At 39.3% G+C, this 23086-nt stretch overlaps 2 protein-coding genes and 1 pseudogene across 2 annotated transcripts; all 3 read right to left on the bottom strand.

The window, feature by feature from the left end:
- Nucleotides 1–352: 352 nt before the first annotated feature.
- Nucleotides 353–9079, bottom strand: LOC142554543 (uncharacterized; annotated as a pseudogene).
- Nucleotides 9080–11729: 2650 nt separating this feature from the next.
- Nucleotides 11730–13670, bottom strand: LOC142554544 (uncharacterized). Its single transcript, XM_075665207.1, has one exon. The coding sequence runs from the start codon at nucleotides 13668–13670 to the stop codon at nucleotides 11730–11732; it is 1941 nt and encodes a 646-aa protein (XP_075521322.1).
- A 1096-nt stretch (nucleotides 13671–14766) lies between these two features.
- Nucleotides 14767–16931, bottom strand: LOC142553603 (F-box/WD-40 repeat-containing protein At5g21040-like). Its single transcript, XM_075663973.1, has one exon. The coding sequence runs from the start codon at nucleotides 16525–16527 to the stop codon at nucleotides 14881–14883; it is 1647 nt and encodes a 548-aa protein (XP_075520088.1). The 5' UTR covers nucleotides 16528–16931; the 3' UTR covers nucleotides 14767–14880.
- Nucleotides 16932–23086: the final 6155 nt, after the last annotated feature.

Here is a 23086-nt window from a genome sequence, read left to right on the forward strand (position 1 = left end):
TGTGTTAAAAAAAGATTCGACCCAAAAACAACCTCGATCGACCCAAAATCAACATGAGTCGACCAGACATGGATCAACAGAGTCGACCTAGAAGCAACATGATCGACCCAGAAATCACCATGGTCGACCCAAAAAAACATTGGGTCGACCCAAGTCTTGGTTGGTAGACCCAACTTTTGGTTGGTCGATGCAAAACAAGGTAGACCCAACTTAAAGTTGGTTGACCCAAAAGTGTTGTAGTTGGTCGACCCAACTTTTGGGTCTACCAACCAAGCGCCCAAAGCGTGGGTCGTCCAAGCTACCAAGCGCTTGCTTGGACCAAGTGCTTGGGTCGACACAAGCTTGTGTCCACCCTTTTCTTCTTCAAGTGAGTCGAAGAAACAGAAGCAATAAATCGAAATAAACTTTAACGTTAACATATTTTTGTCAGTCATTTGTCCGATTGAGTTTGCTTAGATTGGAAGGATATGAGTGGAGAATTGCCGGGATGAGAAAGACGATTTGCATTAAGAATCGTCGTCGGAAAGGAAATGGAAGGAGGTCGACTGAAGAGAAACTTAGTTTGGATTCGACTGAATGAGATGGATGAATTTAATGTTAAAGAGTTTAAGTTAATGATGTATTTATATTTAAAACAGAAAGACATTTATGTAAATTGACTTATGGATCTTTTTTTTAAAATAAATCACGGTCGAGTCTCATTTCCCTGAATTTCCATCAGTGGAAGCAACAAACATTTTAAGAGCCACTTATCTATTGCTTCGATGTATATCTTCCGTGCGCCTAACCATTTTGTGAAGCTTGATAATAGAGAATTCAGTTCATTTTCCAGATTAATTGTCATCTGTCTTTGTGAATATGAGTGAACATTGGGCATTGTGCTTCCAGGGTGCTGCGATATCGTTGCGATGTGAAATTGAAGATTGTGACATTCCAGCATCGTTTCCCACATTCTAATCAGTCTGTCATTGGTAACAAGAACAATTAGTAATGGGAGGCTTGAATGCTTTATATATTTTATGCCAAAAATTACAACTTTTGGCAGTTTTCTCACTCAAATATTTCAAAATGGAAAATAGTTAAGCCTCATGAGTTGATCCTTATGCTATATAGATAACCACAACGTAGCAATAGTTGTTGCATCCCAATGATTAATCAGATAGTGCTCTCTGTTGGGGGCAGGACCACGGAAACAGATAACTATTGGGTGACTAAAGGTGTAGTATTGAATTTATATGTGATTCAAAATAGAACTGAAAATGATGGGGAGGCGCCATACTTCCTTTATATTTGGAGACAATGACACTTTAAACTTTTGCATAATCTTTTACCTAAGGGTCTCCGGACGAGTTTCACTATTTTAAAAGTTATTGTGTATAATTATCAATGAAAATATTGACAAATGCTCACCCATCAATTAACTCCTCGAGTTGGGGCTGGAAGCTCCTCGTCTCTAATTTCTTCGATTGTCTTTGAGATAGAGTTAATTCTATGAACAGAAACTCGACTTCTTGAATGTAGATCCTTGACTACATAACGGGCTTTCTCCGTACTTTGTCCTCGTTATTCTTGCAGTAAGAGAAACTTGCACTTCTGATCAAAATTACTTCTAAGCACCTGGCCAGCCTGGAAAGGGCAAATATCCTAAAGAGATTTAGTAGCAGCAGTTATTCAATAGGATATAACACCGAAAAATAGACATTGTGATTGATACCCCATTGATGAGCCCATTACCTGTGGCCCATCCTTAGCCCAAATGGAAGACAGGTCCTATCACGGACCCAGGTATTCTCCTATAAATATCATGTTTGAGTGTTCAGTTCATTCATTCAATATATTGTTTTCAGCAACACCCTTAGCTGCTCCCCCCATATATCCTCAGTCACTGACTTGAGCGTCGGAGGGACTACGCCAGGACACCCTCCTGGCCCCCTTATAACGGTCTTCTTCGTGATTTCAGGCTCAGGACCATTTCAAAAACCTGCGTCTGGACTAGTGACACTTGCTGGAATCGGACCCAAAATTTCCCGTGAGTATCACTTGGCGCCGTCTGTGGGAAAGTTTGAGTTGAGACGTAGAGATGGTAGGCAAGAGATGGAGTAGAAGAGCTACCTCAGCATCATCGCGTCCTCAAAAGGGACTCGAACAACCTCATGTTGAGACAAGACAGGAACAACCGTATCTTGAGACGAGACAGGAACAACCTCGTCAAGAGAAAAGAGCCGAACAACCTCGTCAAGAGACCAGGGTCGAGCAACCCCGTCCTAATGAAAATGTGGGGAACTTGACCTTGGAGTAGTTGGGTCAATTTATTACCCGGACGGTGGACGAGGCCATGAAGAGGAATCAAGAGTCTATGTTTGCTGAAGGACAAGCCACTCGCCAAGAGCGAGAGGAGAATGCTGAGGGTCATCAGAGCAGGGTTGAAGAGACGCAACCCCTCCAAGGTGAGGAGAATCCCGAGATAGAGGAGATGTGGAAGGAGATAAGAATGTTGAGGCAACAATTGGGAAACAGAGCTCCAGTGTCCAAGAAGGAGAGTCCTTTTTCCCCCGCCATGTTGGAGGAAGGGCTTCCTCCAAGTTTCCCACAATCAAATGTGGGAGAGTACGAAGGTCGTACTGACCCAGAAGAACATTTGGGAAGGTTTGAGAACACAGCTCTGTTGCATCAATATTCAGATGGAGTTAAGTGTAAGGTGTTTCTGGGCACGTTGGTGAGGTCAGCCCAGCAATGGTTTAATACCTTGCAGCCCAACTCTCTACGATCTTTCGAAGATTTTTCCGCTGCTTTCTTGCACAGATTCGCTAGTAGCAAGAGGCACCAAAGAAATTATTTGAGCTTGTTTGTGATGAAGCAGCAAGAAACTGAAACTCTGTGAGAATTTATCCGGCATTTCAACGATGCAGCGCTGGATATACCAGATGCTTCCCCTGACATCATGATAAGTGCCTTTACCCAAGGACTTAGAGGAGGAGAGTTCTTTAAATCGTTAGTGAAGAAACCTCCATCAAGTTATGATGATCTGTTATCTCGGGCGGAAAAATATGTAAATCTTGAAGATGCCCAGCGGCATAAGAGGATTGAGCAGCGTCCTGGGGGAAGTAGAGTTGAGGGAGCAGAAAGAGGAGGTAGGAAGAGAGGCACGGGCGAGAAGGAGGATGATAAGGCTAGGGGCAGAGGACAATTCTCATCACATGTTCCCCTGGATAGGAGTCGGGACGAGGTGATGGAGGTGAGGAGAGCCCGCGGGAAGGTGGGAGAAGTCACGAAGGGTTGAGTACAGTGCTAGATTGCCTTCATGGGACAGACGAGAAAGATCCGCACCTGGGAGTCGACCGAGGTCTCACCCGTCCCCTAGGCATGGTCAAGGCCCCCCATGGATAAATCGGAGGGTTGGGGAGCAGAGAGTAGAAGGTCGAGGTCAAGATGTCCCTCAGGAGCCCGTCGAACCGAGGAGGGGAATGGATGAGAATAACCACCCTACGAGAGGAATTATTCATATGATCTCGGGGGGTGCTACGGACGGAGATTCCGGGCGAGCTCGGAAAGCGCATGGTAGGAGGTTGGAAAACTTTGAAATATCTAGGGGTGCAGACTTATCACAAGACCCCGTGATCAGCTTTGGCCCGAAAGACCTCCGAGGCGTTGTGACTCCACATAACGATGCCTTGGTGGTGACGGCCACCATTGCCAATTATGATGTGGCGAGGATATTTATTGATAATGGAAGCTCCGTGAACGTCTTGTTCAAGAGCACGTTGGATCAAATGAAGATGGAAGGATTTGAGTTTGAGCCGGTATCCACCCCGCTGTACGGGTTTGCAGGACACGTCATCCCGCCTTTGGGTCAGATTGTTCTTCCCCTATCCTTGGGGACTGATCCTCGGCGGGTAACAAAAATGATAGCCTTCACCGTGGTAGATACCCCGTCAGCGTATAATGCAATTCTAGGACGGCCAGCCCTGAAGGATTTCAGAGCCGTATCTTCCACTTATCATCAGAAGCTTAAGTTTTCTGTGGGAAAAGGAGTTGGAGTCTTGTGCGGGGACCAAAAAGTCACGCGTCGGTGTTGTGAAGGGGTTAGTGAGAGAGGAGGAGAAAAAGAGCGCGTGTGGAGCTTAACATGATTAGGAAAGGAAGAAGTGGGTAACTTTGTCCTGTGGAGGTACAAGAGGAGTAGAGATGAAAGTTGAGAATGCGCCGGGCAAGGCTCTAAAGAGGCTCTAGAACTCTTACCACCTTAGAGAATATTAATGTTGACTTGAATTTTGCTGTATTTCGTTTATGAATTTGTCTTATGTTATCAGTCGAAATTTAATAAAGCCAAGTTCTTATATTAAGTTCGTGGATGTTGTTGCATTGTGAGGATGAAATGAATTAAATTTTCCTGTTAAGGCATCGCCTAACAGAGGAGCAGAGTTCGGGAGAAGTTCCATTTTTCCTGCTAAGGCATCGTCTAGCAGAGGAGCAGAGTGGAGGAGGTGAATTTTATTTTCCTGCTAAGGCACCGCCTAACAGAGGAGCAAGTTGGGGAGGAGAAAAATTTATTTTTCTGCTATGGCGTCACCTAGCAGAGGATCAGAGTTTGAGAGGAGAAAAATGTTATTTTCCTGCTATGGCGTCGCCTAGCAGAGGAAGCAGAGTGAGGAAGGAGAAAAATTTTATTTTCCTGATAAGGCATCGCCTAGCAAAGGAGCAGATTTGTGGAGGAGAAAATTTTTATTTTCCTGCTAAGGCATCGCCTAGCAGAGGAGCCTATATGGTGAGGAGAAAAATTAAATTTTACCTACTTAGGCTGCGCCTAGTAGAGGAGAAGAGTGGAGGAGGAGAAAAATCATTTTACCTACTTAGGCTGCGCCTAGTAGAGGAGCAGAGTTAAGGAGGAGAAGAATTTTTATTTTCCTGCTAAGGCGTCGCCTAGCAGAGGAGTTAGAGGGTGACGAGACGAAATTTTTATTTTCCTGCTAAGGCGTCGCCTAGCAGAGGAGTTAGAGGGTGAAGATGGAGAATCTTTATTTTCCTGCTAAAGGCATCGCCTAGCAGAGGAGTCAGAGGGTGACGAGGTGAAATTTTTATTTTCCTGCTAAGGCGTCGCCTATCAGAGGAGTTAGAGGGTGAGGGTGGAGAATCTTTATTTTCCTGCTAAAGCATCGCCTAGCAGGGGAGTCAGAGGGTGACGAGATGAAATTTTTATTTTCCTGCTAAGGCGTCGCCTAGCAGAGGAGTTAGAGGGTGACGAGATGAAATTTTTATTTTCCTGCTAAGACGTCGCCTGGTAGAGGAGTTAGAGGGTGAGGGTGGAGAAACTTTATTTTCCTGCTAAGGCATCGCCTAGCAGAGGAGTCAGAGGGTGAGGATGACTAATCTTTATTTTCCTGCTAAGGCATCGCCTTAGCATAGGAGTCAGAGGGTGAAGATGAAGAATCTTTATTTTCCTGCTAAGGCGTCACATAGCAGAGGAGTTAAAGGGTGATGGGGTAGAAACTTTATTTCCCTGCTAAGGCATCGCCTAGCAGAGGAGTCAGAGGGTGAGGGTGAAGAATCTTTATTTTCCTGCTAAGGCGTCACCTAGCAGAGGAGTTAGAGAGTGATGGTGGAGAAACTTAATTTTCCTGCTAAGGCATCGCCTAACAGAGGAGTTAGAGGGTGAGGATGAAGAATCTTTATTTTCCTGCTAAGGCGTCACCTAGCAGAGGAGTTAGAGGGTGGTTGTGGAGAAACTTTATTTCCCTGCTAAGGCATCGCCTAGCAGAAGAGTCAGAGGGTGAGGGTGAAGAATCTTTATTTTCCTGCTAAGGCGTCACCTAGAAAAGGAGTTAGAGGGTGATGGTGGAGAAACTTTATTTCCCTGCTAAGGCATCGCCTAGCAGATGAGTCAGAGGGTGAGGGTGAAGAATCTTTATTTTCTTGCTAAGGCATCGCCTGGCAGTGGAGTTAGAGGGTGAGGAGATTGAAGTTTTTATTTTTCCTGCTAAGGACTATTTTAGCAGAGGAGTCGAGGGCACGGGAAAGTGGGAATTATTTTCCTTCAAAAGCTTAGTAGAGGACCTTGAAGATGGAGGCGTCGAGGACATTCCGTGTTAGAAAATTTTATTCCGTTTATCGATAAAGAACGATGTTTGCCGTTGCGAAAATTACGGGGTTGCCCCCGAAAGCTCTTCAGAAACAATCATTCGCAAGGGCGAGGGGGTGCTTTAGCGAGGTGCGAGGCGAGGGTGTGCTTGGCCAAGAGAGCAAGTAGGTAATGAGCCTTGGGCGAGGATGAGCGTGGCGGTAGGCGCGGGCGATCGGGCGAGGGTGATGCACGTAGGGGCAAGAGCGAGGCTGCGGGCGAGGTTGAGAGGTGACGGGGCGAAGGGATAGGGAGAAGGCTTGCGCGAGGCGATGCTAGGAGGGCGAGCGCACACACATCTGGAAGGGCGAGGCATGACTAGAAGGCGAGGCGAGGCGAGGCGAGGCGAGGCTGGTAATACGTGGGGCAGCTGGGGCAAGCAACGAGGTGATGGGCGGCGAGGTGGAGCTGGGCGAGGGGCGAGACTAGGGCAGGCGTAGGGGCGAGGGCTAGGGGTTGGCGAGGGCGGTGACTGGTGAGGCAGGCGAGACGGGAGATTGGTGAGGGCAATCGAGCAAGGCGAGGGGGAGAGGGCAAGGGCGAGGGAGAGGCGAGCGTGCAGCAAGCGGAGGCAGTGAGCGTGTAGTTGGGTGATGGGCGAGGGAGAGGCGAGCGTGCAGCAGGCGGAGGCAGTGAGCGTGTAGTTGGGTGATGGGCGAGGGGCGAGGGCAGTGGCGAGGGGCGAGGGTACAGCAAGTGGAGGCAGGCCAGGGCAGGGGTGAGGGTGTAGCAGGCGGAGGCAGGGATCGTGCAGTTGGGCGATGGGCGAGGGGCGAGGGCAGTGGCGAGGGGCGAGGGTACAACAGGCAGAGGCAGGCGAGGGCAGGGGCGAGGGTGCAGCATGCGGAGGCAAGGAACGTGCAGTTGGGAGAGGGGCGAGGGCTGTTGGCGTGAGCAGGATTGCGATTGGGAGCGAGGGTGTGAGGGGATGAGCACGCGAAAATAGGTGGGGGAGGGCTGGTGAATGAAGGGTGAAGGAAATGCTGTGTGGGAAAAATGAGAATGAATTGAGAAGAAGACATCTATTTACATAGGAGGTCCAGATCAAATCTTTCCTTTCAGAGCAGGATTGCGATTTGATATGTTTCCAAACTTATGGAGACTAGTGAGCAGCCAAGAAATAACGCACAAGTCATGCCTTATAAACCGAGGACAACACAATTAATCGAACTTCGAACCTGCGATTCAGTTCGACTCGGGAGGGGGAGACTGATGATACCCCATGGATGAGCCCATTACCCCTGGCCCATCCTTAGCCCAAATGGAAGACAGGCCTATCACGGGCCCAGGTATTCTCCTATAAATACCAGGTTTGAGTGTTCAGTTCATTCATTCAATATATTGTTTTCAGCAGCACCCTTAGCTGCTCCCCCCATATATCCTCAGTCACTGACTTGAGCGTCGGAGGGGCTACGCCAGGACACCTTCCTGACCCCCTTCTAACGGTCTTCTTCGTGATTTCAGGCTAAGGACCATTTCAAAAACCTGCGTCTGGACTAGTGACACTTGCTGGAATCGGACCATAAATTTCCCGTGAGTATCAGTGATGATATGGAAAAGCATACCTTTACTTCATCATAAAGCTTCTTCTCCCATGCATAAAGCCTGTCCAAGGTTGAGGCATGAGTACCAGATACCATACATATATTGTCAATTTTTTTTACTAAGATCAACCGTATTGTCAAAGGAGTTTGCATCAACAATATTTGTGATGAAAATGCTGTCCGGAGCCATGTCAAGTACTTCACGGAATTTTGAGGAGGCTCTGAACAAAAGAAATAAAACCGAAAAACGATTCCATAAGTTAATGACAATGACAAGATTCCTAATGCTGGGACGCCTGAAAAACTACAATGAATTGATAAAGTTGGACAGAACTACCTTCTTGAATCTCACTTGGATCATCCCCACAAGAGAAACAAGATCTTATTAATGGAGAGGCAACCGCTCCACCTGAAAAATACGAGAAGTTTTCTTTGAATTTCACCATTGTATCAGAGATGAATCATTGAGAAAGTTGCGGAACTAATGATCCTCTATGCTTCAAGTATATCTCAAAGATCAGCATATATGATCGCCCCATTGCAAAAACTCTATTGAAATCTCATTATTGTCCTGAAATAACACTAACACTATCACTCTAACATGCGAATGTAAAAATGTGTAAGAGGAACACTGATATATTTACTTGCTTTCCCAGGGTAGACTGGACGGAAATGAAATTTATGCGCTTCAAGCATTCGGGGAACTTCTTTACCGGATTCAGATGCCTTGAAGAAAAGATGTTCCATATTTTTCATGCTAGAAAAGATGTCCTTAGTTGCCATCTTTTCTTCAAATTCACTTTTGACAGGTGTTATGTTCACATCATTCAAATGGAGAAATCTTGAAAGATATCTCTTTAAATAGTGACAGATCAGGAGAGTTATTATTCTCCCCATTCACAAACTTGGTTTCTAATGTTAATCTTTCTGATGATGGAATGGTTGAATCCTCATTGACGAGGAATTCTTTGGCCTTCCTCACATCAAAACTCGGTAACTTGGTTACTGGTACTTCTGGTGCCATATCGCGCGAATCAAGATTGACATCATTTCTCATTTCCCTGTTTATTTTTTTGAAACGACGAACAAGAGTAGTTGAAGAGGGTTCATCAAATTCGTCTTCTGATTCTTAAGTCTCTTCTATTTGTGGTGACAATAAATTTTCTTTCATACCATCGGAATACTCTAAACCTTCATCGATTCCTCTCCCTTCTTGAGATGAAAAATGAACGTCAGCCGGAATAAAAATGCCAAAAAAAATACCATGGTGGAGTTTCAAAAGATGTTTCAGACGCATCAGTAGAACGTCGAGCAACTGTACTGAAACAGGCACAGGAGGCTCTTCTTCAACTTCCTTGAATCGGCCCCCTTCGGTTCCGGCCAGCTCGACCTTCCTAGCCAAATTGATGCAGAAATCCATGAACGCAGTAAAATTCAAACAAGACATGAAATTCAATTCCTAGGAGCAATGCAAAGCGAAATCAAGCCATCTTAAACCACAAAGAAACCAGTGTCATGAGAGGAAAGACGGAAATCTGAGAACTAAAAAAACCCATAAATGAAAGAACACAGTTAATATCAGGATTTTGATTCCAGTTCCGAAAATTTCCAAAATCTACGAGATAACTCAACCCTTCGACTAAAAGCCACTGCAACAAAGAAGACAACTTTAACCCACACCAATCAATCAAAACTCAGAAAACTGCAATCTAGAACGCCATCCAGTGCCCACATCAAGAAAACCAGAGCATTGAACAAACAAAAGGAAAAATATATTTCTTGGCCGCACTATTTCAGTTGTATCTCTACTTTAACTGAAAAATACATTTATTTCGAAATAAAATTGGTATGGAGGAGAAGTCATTAATTTCAGCGCAGAAATATATATATAAAATAAAGTAGTGGAATTTTGTCTAGTTTTTCATCGTACGAAAAATTAAAAATTGAATCTTGACTTTGTTTGGGTAAGTTTTTGTTATTTTTATCTAGTTTTTCATCGTACGAAAAATTAAAAATTGAATCTTGATTTTGTTTGGGTAAGTTTTTGTTAAGATGATTCTTGATTTTGCAGTGCTCTTGCAGCAAAAGTGAATTTTTCAACTACATTTTTCTAATAGCAAGAAGGAAAATATATATTGTGACAGACTCCAAAAATTTATGGATGCATACTAAAAAAAATATGTATGGATGCAAGTAATTTACTCCAGTTCAATTTATTAATTTTTTTAATAATAGTTTAATTTACTTATTTGGATAAATAACATATTAATTAACACATATTTATCCAATCAAGGTTTGAATTAGTTTTAAAATTAACAAAATCATAAAAATTGGTTTGATTCAAAATTTGGATCAAATAAACATTACCAAACCGATTATATTAATTAATATAAAAATTATGTGATAAATTTTGTTACTTCAATGTAGTTTTCTTGGATATATTATTTAATTGTTAGTATGTAATTTATTATTTGTGAGCTTTGTAATAATTTAATTATATTAATTTTTTTTTATTGTAGATCTTGACCCAAATAAATATAATTACAACTCAAAAAATTTAAATTTCTTTGTGAGTTGTAAAATTCTGTAACATACATAAGTATTTTAATATATTATTTTTACTTATAATCATAATAGTTCAAGATGGATAAAATATTTATTCAACTTATATCAAATGTCACCTGTCAATTTTTCCTCGAGTGTCAATTTTTCCAAATTACAATGCTTAGTTTAATCTAAAACTTTAAACTTAAAATTAATCATCTAAATAAGTAACAAATTGAAATTCATAATTTGAGATGATTTAGTTATAAAAAGGTCATGTTTTAATAAGAAACTTTTAATAAATTAAATCGATAAAATATGATTTAGTTTGTATTTTTTTTATCTAAACTCAAACCATAATTAATCTCACAAATCTTTATCTGTGAGACGGGTCAAGTCTACCGATATTCACAATAAAAAGTAATACTCTTAGCATAAAAAATATTATTTTTTCATGGATGATCCAAATAAAAGATCCGTCACACAAAATACGACCCGTGAAATCGTCTCATGCGAATTTTTGACAATTTTGAGAAGTAAAACAGAGGAGACAAACATATGTCAGACGTTTTTTTATTTTTTTATTTTTAATAATTACTGCACCCTTTTATTTCTCGCTTCAAATTTGTGGTAGAGTGATGTGTCACCGACAAAAATATTGGATGCATTTATCAGTTTTGCTGACGAATTTACAATTTATAATTTTTTTATTTTATATGCCGACACATTATTTAACAATTAAAATATAAATAAGCAATTCATCTAAAATGCAAATGGAAGAAATAAAAAATCTGATTTAGGATATAATAGATTTTCGCTGAATATAAGACTTCGATAAGTAATTCAATAAAAAAAAATTATTCTCGTGATGTGGTATTATAAACTTTATCCATTATGATAAAAACTTTATAATGTACATTCCAACACAACAAAGATTGTTGCGAGGCATAGAGAAGAAGCTTACTTCTACTTAAAAACTTGATATTGTAGAAACAACAGTAAACAAAAACTTGAATCTGCATCACACATCTATCAGAAGGAGCAGGTGCCTATCGATCCCATTGATCGGGGAAGGTGCAGTATGAGGTAAACAGGATCATCCAAGATACCATTTGGTGGATAGGATGCTTCAAATGAGGAATACATCATATCGATTTGCAACATAGGGAGACATAATTTGTAGGACTATACTTCAACTAGCCATATTATGAATATGGGTTGATAAAGAAATACACAAATATCGGGTGGATATAAAATTGTAATTAATCATTCATCCATAAGTCTACATCAGAAACTGTGGAACATTTAGGCCAGAACCCTTCATTTATTATTTTCTAAGAAGAAATACTGAAAAAGAAAATGATTTAGAAATGCCATTTCCTATTAGGTAACGGAAAATATTCCAAGGAAACTCACAAGCTAATCTGTAATATCTTCATGTTATTTACAGAGAGTTACCAGACTCAAGTATCTGAGAGAGGAGTCATGGACCACGAAGCCACTAAGATGGTGCATAAACGTTTGTTTTATTGAGTTTTTATGTTCTTGAATTTGTACAGAAGTGATTCTATTGATTTTTGTATTCTGGAACTCTCCACTTGCTTGACGGCCTGAGATGCCTCATGCAAGCTTCGGATTCCACGGCCCAAACTGGCTATCGATGGAGCCGCAGGCAATGATTCGGCAACACATTCGATTCCATCACCATAGACAAGCAAACCAGCACAAGTTGCAATACTACACCCAAAGGTAGTCCAGGGTAAAGCTCGCATTGGTCGAACTTTTCTTTTTCTCATTATTTCATAAAACGCTGTTCTCATGGCAGAAAGGCTCGTTTTTTCTGCCGAGGCTATCATATTGTGAGCCACAAAACGTATTTTCTCAGCAGATGCAGCAGCTTTCATGGTAGAGCTTTTCAACATAGAACTTGTCATTCCATGAGCAATCACTTTGCTAGGACCAAAAGCCTTGCCAATGGCAAAAATAATAGCCTTTTGGGTCTGAGCAAACATGAGTTTCAACGATGCAGGGATGTGGATAAGCGTTGATGCAGGGATAACTTTGGTGAGGGAAGAGACTCCTAAAATTGCTGTTGCACCAGCCCCAACTGCCACCACAGGTTTATCCGCCAATAACCGCTTTCTGTAAGAATGGTCATCGAGCTTACCCTCATCTCCAAGATCAGTGACGAGTTGTTCGACCATGTTTTTTACGTCGATTGGCACATCGGTTTTCCAGTGTTTCCTAAGCCCAGCTAATGCACTAGCATCAACTACAGCAACTAATGATTTGTACTGCTTAGTATGACTTCTAAGAGCCTGAGCAAGAATAGCATGTGACATGTCCTCTAGAGGAAGTTCAGAAAATTTGGTGTTCGCAGAGATGGGATTTCTTAATTTGCCCAATGATACTCGACTTGCATTATTCAAGGCAATTCTCAGCCCCTCAACTGCAATCTGAAATGCATAAACTTCTGAAAGGAGTCGAGTCTCAATAGTTTCCCCCTTTTTCACATCACAAAGCATTTTCTGTGCACATGCCAACGCGGTCTTCATAGATGGAATCTCAACAAATATATCATGCAAATCAACAAGTAAAGGATAGACTGATTTTGCGAATTCCGGGACATCATAATCTACTGAAGGCTGAACAACTTCACTACCAACCTTTGAAACAGGACTTAAGTGAACCAAATGTGATGATAACGACTTTACCATTCGAGACTCAATATCATCCGTGACACAAAAGGCCCTTGAATTCACGGAGGCCATCGAACTTACCATTCTTCCAGGAACCAAGTTACTTGTTTGTAGACCGAATGAATTTTGGATTCCAGTACTCGACTTTGAAACCTCGTTCTCTGTGTCCAAGCCACACTCACTAACTCCATCTGTGCTGCATTTTGCAAAAGGTGACTCAAGCATGAAAAATGAAGAACCAACTTCCTCTGCCGCCTTCTTGGCTGCCACAAAATGCTGGTTAAAACTCACCCCGAAGATTTCCCTCAACACCACACTCCCTGCCATATCCTCATACTTTTCTTTGTTAATCTTATGTAAAAAACATCTCTTTAACACCTCAAACGACGATGTTGGGACACTGCATTCGTCAATTGTCAGACCATTCTCAACAATACTACTACTAATACTCTTCTTCGACTCAGTTCCACCATTCGAAAACCCATTAACACCTAAACCATTAGATAGCCCTACTTGAACAACTACAGCGTCAGGTTTAATCTCTTTAATCAGACACTCAGCATCCAAAGCTGATCTCTCAGACAAATTTTGAACAGACAGCACATATATCACAGACTGAGATTCAGGCTCATGAATCGCATAAACAAAATGCTTCGTGGTTTCCGGGATCCGCAACTTCCTAACTATTTCATCCGATGCTCTCAAGTCATTGAATACAAACACAGAGAAGGGCCATAAATTTTGCACGTATTCCACCACAACCCCCATTAATCGAACCTCGCATAAAACATCCAAATCAAGAAATCCCAGTTTCAATCATTTAAATTTCACCCAGCGAATATCTCATCCACTAAAAATCGGAGCAGTCAATCCTAAGCACACGCACGCGAGTCTGAAGAGAGAGTTTGAAAGGGTTTTCCGTACCTGGTCGGAGGAAAGGTCTTCACGGTTGTGGGTTAGGGATAGGTTGCCTCCCGTCAGACGGAGAAGGAAAAGACGGTTTTCCCGAAACCGGGTCGGGCAGGTTTTGCCTTTTGATTGAAATGATTCACTTGTAATTTGTACAAACAAAATATTAATAGTTCTATTCTTTCTCATAATTTAATTAATAATTCTCTTTTAAGTTGTATTTAATATGATAACATTTTTTACTTTTTCAAATTGATATTTATAATCTTCGGTTTAAATTTTTCCTAGGAAATTTAAATGTTGATTTTGACAATATATAAATATCGGTAAGAAGGAAATTTTTTTTGTAACATTTGTGTGTAATAAAAATTTATCGTATTTCTATTGATTATGAAAAATTAAAAAAATCGTCACTCCTCAACTAAGAATTATACAGAAGATTTTTCTCGAGACAACAATGTTAACATTATTTCCACTTATTAAAATTAAAATGATATTCTATAAACCATGTGACAAAAACTTGTGTGAGACGATCTCACGTGTCGTATTTTGTGAGACGGATCACTTATTTGAGTCATCCATGAAAAAGTATTACTTTTTATGATAAGATTATTACTTTTTATTGTGAATATCGGTATGATTGAACCGTCTAACAAATAAAGATTCGTGAGACCATCTTACAAGAGACCTATTCAAACCATTTTTAACATTGCATGAATCTCACAATACTTGCGTATCTCATATCCTCAGCATGGTAAATAAATATTGTCAAAAGTAATATTTAGTTTTGATTTGTGAGATAAGTAGGGGCAATATATGACATCGAGTCATATATATATATATATATATATATATATATATAGATAAACGAGCACAAAGGTGATAGCCAAACAGAGATAAAATGCTGATTAGAAGAATGACCACATTTTAAGCAAGATCCATATTCGTTTGACAATAAAATTTCATGTGAACAATAAAGACTATATAGGATTAGTCCATACACGCTTGGCCGATTGATACTAAAATGATAACTGTGAAAAAGGAACAATTAGATACTACAATCTACAGCCTACGCTTTCAGCTTGCCGCTTACTCTACGCTTGCTATGCCAACCAGTTTTATCGCTGTTCATCTGGTTCTTTGCAGCAACTGAACATTGCTCACCTTTGCTACCTTTACCACCAATTTCGGTTTGGAGCTTACGGTGCCTAATCCTGTTTTCAAGCCTTATACCTTTCAAAGCACGGACACTCTGCTCAATCTCCAGAGCTTGTGAAAAGTTCCATATCCTAACAACACCTTCTTCACCACCGCAAACAATACGATCAGAACCGATGCCCACCGAGAACAGATTGCACCCAAACCCATGCAGCATTCTCTGTGGGGGTTCTACATTATTTAGGTGCACACAGTAACCCTTGGAAGTATTACCAGAAAAGGAACTCCGACTTGTCTTCAACAACTTCCTCACATCAATAAGTGAAATCTTACCATCACTGGAGCATGAGACCAACCAAGGGAACTCAAATGCAAGAGAATAAACAGGCCCAGTGTGAGGAACCCACGTCGCAACCTTTAGGGCACGGCACTTGACACTCCTAACCTCAAACATGTGTATAGAACCGTTTTCTCCTCCAGTAAACAAAAGCTTCCCTGTGTGACTTCGTGCCAAAGAATATGCATTACCAACATGAGTGTTATTAATAACAGTAACTTGGCACCCAGATATAGTGTCCCAAATGTAAACACTAGAACCTGCAGTGCTCCCAATTGTAGTATCATGAGGAGCAAGGTTCCAGACCCAGTCATCATGCATCAAGACCTTCATGCATTTTAAAGAAGAGCGATCCCATATGCGTATAGTCATGTCCCAAGAGCCACTGTACATCTTAACTAAATCCAAAGCAAGACAAGTTATAGGCCCTTCGTGTTCACAGACTCGAAATTCCATGTTTTGATTATGAGGTGACCTAATATCAAACAAGTGAGGGTTCCCATTTTCCACCTTCCAACCATGTATGAACCCATCCGTACCCCCAACAATCAAAAGCTTAGTATCAGCTGCAATCGCACGTATAGTGCAACCAAGAGGACAAGATGATGCAATTGAAAGGCCTTCTTCCATGTCCCACATTCTTACTACCTGATCATATCCTGAGGTGAAGAGCAGCTTTTTAGAAACCAAAACAAAAACGGTCCTAACAGCTTCAGCATGCCCATACAGTGTGTCAATGCTGTAGCGTCCCATAAAGGTCTTGCTCCGGAACTCTCTCTCCACAAAGAGTTCCTTCCACGATTTCTCATCTGAATATTCTGGCCCTAAATTGACAGCAGATATCAGATGTCCCCACCTCTCGTAGTAAAAATCCTTCCACACTTGGTGATCGGATGCGAGCCTGTACAAAGATGTGCTGACACAAGCAACAATCCCGAGTTCTTTGGGATCAAGAAAATTCAGAATTTCAGAAATTAGTGCCGGAGGTAGATCAGAAAATGAACCACTATGAGACAGCAAAGCTTCACCGAAAGGGAACTCGATTCTGGCATTAGCTTTTGACACAGTATCTGAGTATTCAGTGTGGAACGATCCAAAATTTTTCTTGTTGATCTCAACCAATTGATCTGAGTCACCTTTCTCTACAACTGGATTATCCGAGCAACTTGTAGAAGTGTCTCTCAACAAAATTTCTGTATCCTTCTGGCATTCAAATTCCATAAAACACTTTTCCCAAATTTGATAACAGGATCGTCAACCCCGAAATCGAACTATTAGAACCAAACCTGAACTATTATTTCAAGGATAGAAACGCACAAGTCGACAGCACAACAGGGAGAAAATTGGAGAAGTACTCGTAAAAATAACGAAAAATCCAATTCAATCACACCCTCAAGAACAAGAGAGCAAAGTCAAACAATTCAAACCCTAGATCGGCAAAAGTAAAAATCAAACAAATTTCATCTACTTCAAGAAGGTAAAAATAAAAGAATGATAACTCAATTGAATTCAACTGAAGTGGAAATATTTTTCGCGAGAAAATCGGAAATTTGTAGGTGCCCAAAAAGAAATCTGACAAAACCTAAATGCAAGGAATAGAAGGGAAAAAAAAGAGAAGCTAAGGTGTTACTAACGAGTGTATTCAATATAGGAGATTTATTGATTTTTAATTATTTTTGTAGATTTTAAATGTCTAATATATTCAATTAAGATTTTTACATACTCTATAGAAGTCTAGTGGTATTTGAAATAGACTTTCATAAAGTTTTAAAAAGTCAAGTGGTATTCAACATTGACTTTTAAAAACTCTATAAAAGTCTATAGGTATTCAAATTTTCCATTGACTTTCATGGATTTCATTAACATACAAACATTAAAGTCTAAAGTACAACTATAAATTGTAAAAAATTGTATTTGGTTCAACCCAAAGATTTGGATGGAATTTTAAAACTTCTAACTCATACACAAGTTATTTATTTTTCTCTATGTCGCTTCACATCACCTCTCTTCTTATCTTCTCTCCTCTCATCTATTTCTATCACTCTCTCAAATTTTCGAAGTGTATCTCTATATATATTTTCATATTTCTTTTTCAAATTTTTCATTTTTTGGCTGATTGTTCATTTAATAATTTTTTATTTTAATATCACAAGAAATTTTGAATTCTAGAATTAATTTTGTGATTTTTAATTTATGATTTATACAAATTAATGTAATATTCAATAATAATAAAAGATGATCCAAAAAAATGTTGCTTAATTCTTAGTAATTGAATAGTCTCGTAACAACTATGAATTTTTTAAAATTCATTTTAGCATTTTTAATTAATATGTAAGCTATGATATTTTTATACAAAATTATATTCACATAATACTAAATAATATTATTTTCACATGTATATTATCAATTTAAAAACAAGGTTACATGTTAATCAATTGATGTATTTTAAAAAATTTACAAACATGTATACAAACCCACATATATAAACATTTAAAGATTAAATGATTTAACTTTTAAATAAGTAAATTTATTTATTAATAAAAATATTGAAAATAATTTCAAACTGAATATATTATATATGTCAATTAATTATTGGTTAAAAGAAATTAATCAAAAAATAATATATTATAATTAAGTACAAAATTTATAAAATTCTATAAAAAAAAGTACACAAAAGTCTATAAAAATCTTGCAAAAAAGTCTACATAAATCACATAAATCTGTTTATAAATCTGTGAGATTCTGTAAAAGTCAATAAAAATCTATCAAATCCATAAAAGTCTATCATTTGAAAAAGTCATTAAAAGTCATCAAAACTCTGAATTGAATACACCCCAATAAGAATCAGATAAAAATACCTCAATAGGTAGGATGTGACTGAAATTGAGGAAAATCTTAAAAAAAATCTGATTTATTTGCAAATCGCAAACTTCTTCCAATATTGGGAAATTTCGTAGGGCTCGACTCAAATAACAAACATATAAGAACGATCCACGTGTAGTTTTGGATCGGGTTCGCGGGTCAATCATGTGTAGTACATATTCTTTGACCTTTGTATATACCTTCTCGTTATTTTTCTTTACGAGTAAATATCTCAAATCCGAGATTTTGTCTTAAATTTTATATTTTGGTATTAGATAAATGAATAGGTTTCTTGTGAGATGGTCTCACGAATCTTTATCCACGAGACGAGTCAAATCTACTGATATTCACAATAAAAAATAATACTCTTAACATAAAAAGTAATACTTCTTCATGGATGACCCAAATAAGATATATGTCTCACAAAATACGACTCATGAGACCGTCTCACACAAATTTTTGCATAAATAAATACAAATCAACTCATACTTCATAGTGATTCTTTTATTGATATCAAGAATCATCCTTTTGTTTAATCTTTTATCTTCTTTTTTTATCTACCAAAATTATCATCATGATTTTATTTTTTCAACATAATAAAATCACATTTTTCTTCTTCTCATCTATATCATCTTCTGCAATATCTTTTACTGTTCAAAATTTACTTCTCCGCTCTCTTTATTTTTCCTCCGGTCTCTAGAAGGTAATACCTAAATTCTGTCGGCAAATGGGGCCAAGAAATATTAAATGTATGCTGAATTTTAAACGTGGTGGTTGGCTAACATTTCAAAAGACGGAAGACGTGTTTTACGCGTATAAAACGCGTGTTCACACGGTCAAGGGGCTCTATAAATAGAGCTCCCATCTTCATTTTGAAATCATCCCTTCTTCGAGTTTTCTCTCATCTTATAAGCATTTGAATGCTTAGTTCTATAATATTTGTGAGGTGTTTTGTTCTCCTGTATTAAGAGAGTGTGTGTTCTCTTTGGAAACACAGTGAGTGAGTTGTACACCACAAAATATTATAGTGGAATTCTTTTCATCTTGCCCGTGGTTTTTACCCTAATAATTTTTAGGGGTTTTTCACGTAAATCTCGATGTCCATTTTATTCTTTATTTTCGGGTTTTATTATCTCAAATTCCGTACGTGGGACCAACAAGTGGTATCAGAGCCTTGGTTTAAAAATTCTTAAAATTCTAAGTATGCTATGCGGTTGCAGCCTAGACTGATCTTCCACATCAAAAAAGATTTTTTGAGATTTTTTTATTTAAAGCGGGATTATTTTGTCCGGTCTACTAAATTATTGTAGACATAATGGCGGGCAGGTACGAGATAACAAAGTTCAACGGAAGCAATTTTATGCTGTGGAAAATAAAGATACAAACAGTTTTAAGAAAGGAGAATTGTTTGGCGGCTATTGGAGATAGACCGGTGGAGACTACGGATGATGGAAAGTGGAATGAGATGAATGATAATGTTGTTGCCAATTTACACTTGGCTATAGCAGACGAAGTATTGTCAAGTATCTATGAGATAAAAACAGCCAAAGTTATTTGGGATACTCTGACAAAGATGTACGAGGTCAAGTCGCTACACAACATGATTTTCCTAAAGAGAAGGCTTTATACTCTTCGGATGGTGGAATCTTCATCGATGACCGACCATATCAATACACTAAATACTCTATTTGCCCAACTCACTTCCATGGGGCATAAAATAGGGGAAAATGAACGTGCAGAGCTTCTACTTCAAAGTCTACCAGATTCATACGATCAACTTATCATCAACATTACCAACAATATTCTTATGAGTTTTCTAAGATTCGACGATGTCTTAACTGTGGTTCTCGGAGAAGAAAGCCGGCGCAAGAATAAGGAAGATAGGTTGGTAACCTCGAAGCAAGCAGAGGCTTTACCGATGATAAGAGGAAGATTCATGGACCGTGACTCCAGTGGGAGCCAAAGGCGAGGTAGATCAAAGTCGAGAAGTAAGAAGAAAAATATTTACTGTTTTAAATGTGGCGGTAAAAGGCACTTCAAGAGAGAGTGTACGAGTATCGATAAAAGTTCTCAAGGAAATGTGGACAGTACTTCAGGCAGTGGTGAAATATTATTCAGCGAAGCAACAACTATTGCAGAAGACAGACACAAATTTTGTGATACATGGATTATGGATTCAGGAGCGACCTGGCACATGACGTATCGGAGAGAATGGTTTGATCATTATGAACCAGTCTCTGGAGAATCTGTATTCATGGGAAATGATCATGCCTTGGAAATCGCTAGGTTCGGTACTGTCAAAATTAAAATGTTTGATGGCATCATTCGCACCATACAGGAGGTACGACATGTGAGAGGACTGACGAAAAATCTTTTGTCCTTGGGGCAATTGGATGACATCGGGTGCAAAACTCGTATCGAGAATGAGATCATGAAAATTGTGAAAGGCACGCTTGTGGTTATGAAGGAGAAAAATGTTGCTGCAAATCTGTATGTACTTTTGGGAGAAACACACAAAGATGCAGAACTAGCTGATGCATCAATTGGTTCAGGAGAAGAATTAACGGTGTTATGGCATAGAAAGCTCGAGCATATGTCAGAACGAGGGTTGAAAATTCTCTCAGAACGGAAGCTGCTGCCGGGACTTACAAAAGTGTCACTACCCTTTTGTGAGCACTGTGTTACCAGTAAACAACACAGATTAAAGTTTGGCACTTCTACTGCCAGAAGCAAAAGCATATTGGAGCTGATTCATTCGGATGTTTGGCAAGCACCAGTTGTATCCCTAGGAGGAGCGAGATACTTTGTCTCGTTCATTGATGATTTCTCTAGGAGATGTTGGGTGTATCCAATCAAGAAGAAATCAGATGTTTTCCAAGTCTTCAAAGATTTCAAAGCGCGGGTTGAACTTGATTCTGAAAAGAAAATCAAGTGTCTGAGGACTGACAATGGAGGAGAATATACCAGTGACGAGTTTGATGCATTTTGTCAACATGAGGGCATCAAGAGACAGTTCACGACGACTTACACACCTCAACAGAATGGAGTGGCGGAGCGGATGAACAGGACCTTGTTGGACAGAACAAGAGCTATGTTGAGGACTGCGGGTCTAGAAAAATCATTTTGGGCGGAAGCAGTCAAAACCACTTGTTATATTATCAATCGTTCTCCTTTAGTGGCGATTGATCTGAAGACTCTGATGGAGATATGGACCGGAAAGCCGACAGATTATTCTCATTTGCATACATTTGGAAGTCCGGTGTACGTTCTGTACAATGAGCAAGAAAAATCGAATTTGGATTCAAAATCCAGAAAATGTATCTTCTTGGGTTATGCTAATGGAGTAAAGGGGTTTCGCTTGTGGGATCCTGCTGTTCACAAGCTTGTCATCAGCAAGGATGTTATCTTCGAGGAAGATAAAATAAAGGGAGACAAAGGCACATCGAATTCAGAAACTACTATTTTTCAGGTAGAAAACAAGACAGACGAAGATCAAGTTTCTTGTGAAGCAGTACCAGAGCATGAAGAACAAGAACATGTTGAGTCTAAGGTTTCCAATGTGAGGCAGTCAACTCGAGACAGAAGACCACCAGGTTGGCTTTTAGATTATGTCACTGAAAGTAACATTGCATATTGTCTATTATCAGAGGATGGTGAGCCATCGAGTTTTCACGAGGCTACTCAAAGCTCGGATGTATCCTTATGGATGATAGCAATGCAAGAAGAGTTGGAGGCATTAGACATGAATAAAACTTGGGATCTTGTTACACTACCACGAGGGAGGAAAGCCATTGGAAACAGATGGGTCTATAAGATCAAGCGTGATGACAATAACCAAGTGGAGCGGTATCCTGCTAGATTGGTGGTAAAAGGGTAAGCTCAGAAAGAAGGCATTGACTTCAATGAGATATTTTCCCCTGTGGTTCGGCTTACAACAGTCAGAGTGGTGTTGGCATTGTGTGCGGTGTTTGACCTACATTTAGAATAGCTAGATGTGAAAACGGCAGTTTCTTCATGGAGATCTTGAAGAAGAAATCTATATGCTTCAGCCAGAATGTTTTGCGGAAAAAGGCAAAGAGAACTGTTGGGAATAGTGCCCTAAAAGCATTGTAATTAGACTATATTTTTATATTATTAATAAAAATGACATTTATTATTGAACATATTTACGTGAAATTTATTGTCTTAAATATCATAGAAAAATCCCTAGTTTATTGAATGTAACCATGATTTTAGTATATATAAAAGTTATATATACAAGAGGATTAAAATTATGGATAATAAACTTAAATTAAGTCTGTGATGAAATTAATTAAATTATGGGATCTTTAATTAAAGCATCACTAATGCGGCCCATGAACATTAAGAATGTGACCGTCTTATCCGGACTGTCGATGTAGAGACATCTAGGCGGGGGCATTTATATATAATGAGATTATGTAGGACTTGGACCGATTTAATTAAACATTTCATAATAAATTACGTTGTTACTATGAAATTTAAATTAAATCACAAAGATGATCATATATGAATAAATCTGAATCCTGATGTGATTATAGACTCATGTTCATTTCAATGTGATTCTTGATTTGCTTGTTTAAAGTTTGCAATTATGCATTCTCAATACTTGCATTTTAGATTTACATTTGAAATTAATGGCTGAGAATATGAATTCACAGACATGGAATCCATTCCTTCTTGCAAGAAGCAGAAAGATAATTATCTCATTTGTTAAATCTAGAACTGAGTGTGGGCCCAATTAATTTATAATTGAATTATAAATTGAACCACTCATTAGTGAATTAATGGCAAATGAGGATAAGAAGTAATTGAAGAGGTAAACGGAAAATTCCTAGCTTCAATTATGAATTGTCTATGGAGGATTAATTCATATGTAATGATTATATCAATGGACTAC

The sequence above is a fragment of the Primulina tabacum genome, chromosome 8, assembly GCF_025594145.1.
Source record: "Primulina tabacum isolate GXHZ01 chromosome 8, ASM2559414v2, whole genome shotgun sequence".
NCBI lineage: Eukaryota > Viridiplantae > Streptophyta > Magnoliopsida > Lamiales > Gesneriaceae > Primulina > Primulina tabacum.